Source organism: Talpa occidentalis, unplaced genomic scaffold (assembly GCF_014898055.3).
Source record: "Talpa occidentalis isolate TD23 unplaced genomic scaffold, MPIMG_talOcc4v2.1 talOcc4.11, whole genome shotgun sequence".
Lineage (NCBI taxonomy): Eukaryota > Metazoa > Chordata > Mammalia > Eulipotyphla > Talpidae > Talpa > Talpa occidentalis.
In genome coordinates this window covers 65,991,660-65,998,061 of record NW_023601104.1, presented here as the reverse complement: position 1 = coordinate 65,998,061, position 6,402 = coordinate 65,991,660, and the positions used below count along the sequence as shown (strand labels likewise).

Genomic DNA, 6,402 nt, shown 5'->3' with positions numbered 1-6,402 from the left:
ACTGATGCATACACAGGAAAGAGGGGTACAGGAGGAAGCAGCCCTGGGTGTGTTTCTTGTAATCTGGAAGAATTTGGCTGAGGTACGGTAGCTTCAGGTTTCCAGAGAAGTATGCTGATCACCTTCATTATACATGAGAAATGGATTAGTCACTTCATTGCTGATGACATCAAAAAGTTTCAGACAGCCCAGGGTGCCCAGAGAGTTTTCAAAAAGGAGTGGTTTCAAAGAGCACTGAGTAGCAAGGTCAGGGACTCCTGTCCCTAGTTCGTCACAGACCTCACCTGACCTCACCTCTGAACCTTAGTGTCCATGTCACCTATTGTCCAAGAGGTGAGTGTTCTGTCTAGTTTTGAAGACAGAATTCAAGTAGCAATGGTTGACACCATTAACAGATGTTATCTCTGAAGGGTGAGATTATAGGGAGCATTTTCATTACCCATTTTGAACATTTCTGTTTGATTAAAATAATTCTTTTCAACAACACATTTATGTCACATTTACAATACAAGCTTTTCACTGAAAATGACACTAAAGTAAAGGGCTAGGATTGATATTCTAGCCCAGGAAATAGTGGCTACAGGCTGCAGAGGTAATCAGGCAGAGCCACAATGTGGGGCAGGTGAGGAGGAAGTTTCTGGGATCAGGAGCACCAAGAGATCTTAGCACCCAGATAATCAGATAAAACTGGACCTAGAAAATCCAGATCCTACCAAGACCTGCTTCTCACAGTGAATAATCATAGGACTAACCTGGCTCCCTCCAAGTCTGCTGGTCCTTTCAAACCTCTCCTGGTATCATAAAATGAGATTCTTGGGAAGAAAGGGAGCAAGTGGGACTGGTAGCGGCCCTGCCATCACTCTTGGCTTAGAGAATGACCCCTGTTGCTCAGGCCAGTATGTAGGATGATTCTTTCGGCAAAGGTTGTTTGCACTTTGCAAACTACAGCCCTGCCTCCTGGTAGCTTTAGTTTATACTCAGGGTCTGATAGATTGTACAGGATTTTTCTCACCCAAGGTAATCGCCCTGGACACCCCTGCCCTTATCCCCAATTTATGCTCATGTCCCTTTGCCAAAAGGTCACCAAATGGTTTAGATGAGTAGCTCTGCATATCAAACCTGGGCAGCCTATCAGAGTCACCTGACTTGTGAGTTAATAACACAAATTCCAGAATCTCATTTCAGGAGGATCTGGTTCAATAGGACATAGAAATATGATTTATTATGATGCACTCCAGGTATTTCGGTGCCACTGTGACACATTAAAGGATGATTTCTTTAGGGCTTCCTCAGTGCCTGAAAACACAATCTCTCACAGACAGATGAACCTACATGCTCACTCTTACCTGCTAGCATACCATGTGCAGGTGGGTGATGGGTGATGGTGGGAACTCCACCTGGGGCCACTAGAGTTGGCTGCCTCTCCTAGCCCATGCACAATCACTGCTTCCCCTCTCTGCTCTCCCTGCTACCCAAGGGCAAGTTAATGCAGATGGAACAAACCGCCAAAACCAAGAAAAGCTCCACATGAAGCACTCTTGGCTTAGGAGATTTCAGAGTCCAATTTGCCACCAGTATCCAAACTGGCTTTTGATTATGTTGATGATAGAGACTGTAAACAAAAGTCTTTCTTTACTAATTAATTCCTTTCGAAGAGCTCTAAAGATCTTTAATTACACAGTTTGAAAAGCAGCAGTTACCCGATCGGGCTGATCAGCCTGTGCACTTCTCTCTCTGCCCACCTGAACGGAGCATTTTCTTGTTTTCCTTGCTTCACACATCTAGGATGGGCTTGCAATAAATCCTGTCTACTAAACGCCTGAAAAAAGTGCTCTGATGTCAGGTATAAAGAATGCCACCTACAGCTTAATGTTTGAAAAAAATTCCGAAGGCTGCAAACAATGAAGGTTTTTGTCTTCTCAAGGCCCAGTAAGCAATGGAGTGGAAATGCTACTTCCATCTGTAATCTACAAATGAAATTAAAGTTGTTGAAAGACACAGGGTAAACCATAAGTCTTTGTTTCTCTGCAGAACAGGAAAAAAATTTAAAGCACTAAATGTTTTAGCAGATTTACTAAATTTCCAATTAACTCATGAAATCTATGATTGCAGCAGAACTCTGAGAGGGCAGTGTCTCTCTTCCCTTCCTTCCTCGTCTCCCTACACACATATATTAGTAAACCAAACTATGTCCCTCCATATTTGCCTTATTCTGATCTACCTGCAGGGAAATTGAGGCATAGAGTGGGGCACACAGGCTTGAACAAGAAATAAGGCCAGCTCAGCAGTGATTTGGGGGCACTGCCTCGGCCAGCCTTTGGGAAAAAATAGCAACTTGCCCCTCCTGAGGGTTTCAGGGTCCCCTAGCCAGCAGAGGTAGCCGGGCCAGAAAGGCATCAGGAGCTGGTCGTGGGGAGGGAGTCAGATCTGCTATACAAGAGCACCCTCTGCCAGTTGGCATAGAGGGCTGGCTGGAGAGGCCTGTGGCCCAGAGTCCGGGGAAAGGGCACGGGACCCTGCGCACAAAACCGGCAGGGCTGGGGGCCAGGCAGGAGATTCTATCTTCAGAACTAGACAGAACACTCACCTCTTGAACAATAGCTGGAGCAAGCAGGGGCGATGCTGATTTTCCAAGGGCTCTCCATGTTAATCCGCCCCACCAAATCCAGCCACCAGGAGCCTGAATGGTCCTCCAGACACCCATTCAGGAGAAAATGACGGGTGATTTTTGCCCTTGTCTCCCGAGATCTCCGGTGAGCACCGCTGCTCTGGCTGACATGTGTTTGTAAAGATAAAGCACCAGCTACTTTGGGGGCCCTCCCAGGCTATTACAAAGAGCAAATGGTGCCAACTCAGGCCCTGCATGGCTTTTTAGAATTGAGCTGTTAATTTTTTTATACGCACCTCTTTCTGAAAAGGATTTGAAGCAACTTACAATAAAGGCAAACACAATAAGGTTATTCAAGTAAAATTAGAAAAGTAAAGCCATGGAAATGAGGAAGAAGCAAGCTCTGATTATGAAGTATAATAGAGTTATTGTAATTTAGCATCACATCAGGTTCTGAGCTTCCTGGTAGCCAGGGCAAAAGAGGATACCCAACTAGATAGTCCATACAGTCTACTAAGGAAGGAAGTAGAACAATTTTCCAAGAGAGGATCCCCTCGCCCCTGCCCCCAGAATTAAGTTTCTTTTAGGAGACTTTGCATAGAAACTCTGAAAACATCATACGGTGTATGTAGCAATCTTCTTATATGGCAAATGCAGAGGTTATTCTGATATAGCTATTTATTGCTATGATCTTTGGCATTTGTCAAGGACATACATCAATCACAATTCAATAAAGGTATATCTTAACAGGAGAAAACAAAGTGGGAAGTAACTAGGCAAATATGATTCAGTTTTTAGCTTCTTGGTTGTTTCATTCATTCATTAATACATTAGATACGTATTTAGTGCCTCCTAAATGACAGGCTCTAGATGTGAGGGATAGAGCATTAAACAAGCAGGCAATATACTGCTCTGGGATTTGATCTGACCTGATACCAAGAAAGAACTCAACATTCTGAGAGGGGTATAGCAAGCAAATTCTCTTTAGCTTAGTTGTTGTGTAAGGGCAGGTATGACATATAGGATGAGTTCAGATATAAATCTCAGAAATCCCAACTCAGATGGACTCAAACAAAATGCAGTGTGACTTCTTTGGTTCATCGCTCACACTGTTTTCTCTATGCTATACCACCTTTCACTACTGTCTCCATCCTTGGCCTGATCAAATGTGGTGCAGTAGTTCTGGGAGTCACAAAGATAGGACAACCTTCAGACCAAGGTAAACTATTTCCTTTTGTGGATTTCACTTAGGATGGAGGAAATTTCTCTTAAGCCTATTCCTCTTTTGAGTCACTGACTCAAAATACATGCCCACCGCTGATCCAGTCTTGGCAGGGGCATAAAGTTACCCTTATACCAATCAAGCCACCTTGGTGGGGCTAGAGCTGCTTCCCCTGTAGTACTTGGCCAGGGAGGGCACTTGAGCAAAAACTTACCCAAATTAGATAAGAAAAGGGACACAAGGTAAATGGATGTTGGAGTAGTCGGCTAACAAGCATTTTGGTCTTTTAATGACAACTCCCTGGGATGTTAAGATTATTGTTGATGGATTGTCATCAAGGCCATAGAAACAGCTTGGTTTCCTCAGTAAAAGAACATCCTTCCTATTTGTCTTATTTCTTGAGTCAGACTTGACATGTCCTATATAAACCAACACTACTGCAAATTAATTAAAATAAATATACATAACAGCACTCTCCTGTTTATCACCTCCTTTGATTTCCTATCACCTACAATATGTTAAAAATCTTAGAAATAACATATAACAATGAAACATTTAAGTATATTTTTAATAATTATGTACAAGATCTACAAGAGAAAAGTAAAAAAAAAGAAAACTAATGAAAGAAATCAAAGATCTAAATGAATGGAGAGATAGTCCATGCTCATGGATAAGAAAACTCAATATTGTTAAAATGTCAGCTATTCTCATTTGGATCTATAAACTAAATGCAATTCCAATAAAAATCCCAGCTAGTTATTTTGTGACTATTAGTAAATTTTTTAGAGGGTATACATGGAAAGGAAAAAAACCCAAAAGAGTTAATATAACATTGAAGGCAAATGAAATTGAGAGATTGATCCAACTTAACTTCAAAACTTACCATTAACTGCAGTAAACTGATAAAGTGTGATACTGATAAAAGAATAGACAAACAGATCAGTGTACAGAATAGGCCCACATAAACAGACTCAAATTTAGTCAACTGCTCTTTAATGAAAGAACACAAGTAATTCAGCAAAGAAAGTACACTTTTTCAACAAATGGTACTAGAACAACTGGACATCCAATTGCTAAAACATGAATATAAACACAGCTTTATACTATTCACAAAAATTAACTAAAGTGAGTAATTGATCAAAATGTAAAAAGTAAACCTATGAATCTTTTTTTTTTTCTTTTTTTCTTTTTTTTTTTTTATTAGATAATAAATTTTATTGTTATATTCCCCATACAATTGCAGCGCCCCCATTCTGACCCCAATCCCTCCCCTCCCGCCCCTGCCCCCCTAAAAGTGTCTCTGGTTCATAGTTTTTTGTTGATTTTGATTTTCACTTTCTTATAGTTATTCATTTTCCTGGTCCCTTATTTAAGTTTTCTAGATTCCTGCTATGAGTGAGACCATCCGGTATTTTTCTTTTTCTTTTTGGCTTATTTCGCTGAGCATGATCTTTTTGAAGGTACATAGGAGAAAATCTAGGTAAACTTGAGTTAGGTGATGACTTTTTTGATACAACATCAATTGATGGTGATAAGAAAAAATTGATAAGCTGAACTTTAATGAAATTAAGAACTTCTGCTCTGCAAAAGACACTATTAAGAGAATGAAGAAACAAGTTACAGAATGGGAGGAAATACTTGTACAACACATATCTGATAGAGGACTTATATCTAAAACACACAAAGAATTCTTAAAACATAAAATAAACAACTATATTTAAAAAAATGGGCTTTCTTTTCGCGGAAGACGCGGGCGCGGTAGCGTCGGAGCTGTAGCTCGCCGGCTCCTGTTCCTGACTCACCGCTGTTCTCTCTCGCCGAGGAACAAGTCGGTCAGGAAGCCGCTCCGCAGCCATGGCTTTTAAAGATACCGGAAAGACACCCGTGGAACCGGAGGTGGCGATTCACCGAATTCGAATTACTCTAACCAGCCGCAACGTGAAATCTTTGGAGAAGGTGTGTGCCGACTTGATCAGAGGTGCAAAAGATAAGAACCTCAAAGTTAAAGGACCTGTTCGCATGCCTACCAAGACTCTCAGAATCACTACAAGGAAAACTCCATGTGGTGAAGGTTCTAAGACTTGGGATCGTTTTCAGATGAGGATCCACAAGCGACTCATTGACTTGCACAGTCCTTCTGAGATTGTTAAACAGATTACTTCCATCAGCATTGAACCAGGAGTTGAGGTTGAAGTCACCATTGCAGATGCTTAAGTCAGCCTTTTTAATAAAGTGATCATCACTTGTTAAAAAAAAAAAAAATGGGCAAAAGATATGAACAGACACCTCCCCAAAGAAGATATACAGATAGCAAATAAGCATATGAAAGGATGATCAACATCATATGTCATTAGGGAATTGCAAATTAAAACATGACAAACACCTATTAGAATGGCTAAACACTGACAACACCAAATGCTGATGAGGATGTAGAGCAACAGGAACTCTTACTCATTGCTGGTAAATGCAAAATGTATAGACACTTTACAAGTTTCTAACAATGCTAAACATAGTCTTATCAGATGATTTAGCAATTGTGTTCAACTAACTTACCCAAATTAGTTGAAAATTT

General features: G+C 40.8%; 1 protein-coding gene across 1 annotated transcript; it reads left to right on the top strand.

Annotated features, from left to right (window-relative positions):
- Positions 1-5,564: 5,564 nt before the first annotated feature.
- Positions 5,565-6,086, top strand: LOC119239125 (40S ribosomal protein S20). Its single transcript, XM_037503409.2, has one exon. The coding sequence runs from the start codon at positions 5,685-5,687 to the stop codon at positions 6,042-6,044; it is 360 nt and encodes a 119-aa protein (XP_037359306.1). The 5' UTR covers positions 5,565-5,684; the 3' UTR covers positions 6,045-6,086.
- Positions 6,087-6,402: the final 316 nt, after the last annotated feature.

Bases quoted from the DNA above. Each gene is read 5' to 3' on its own strand.
- LOC119239125 (XM_037503409.2), top strand. From the start codon at position 5,685: ATGGCTTTTAAAGATACCGGAAAGACACCCGTGGAACCGGAGGTGGCG.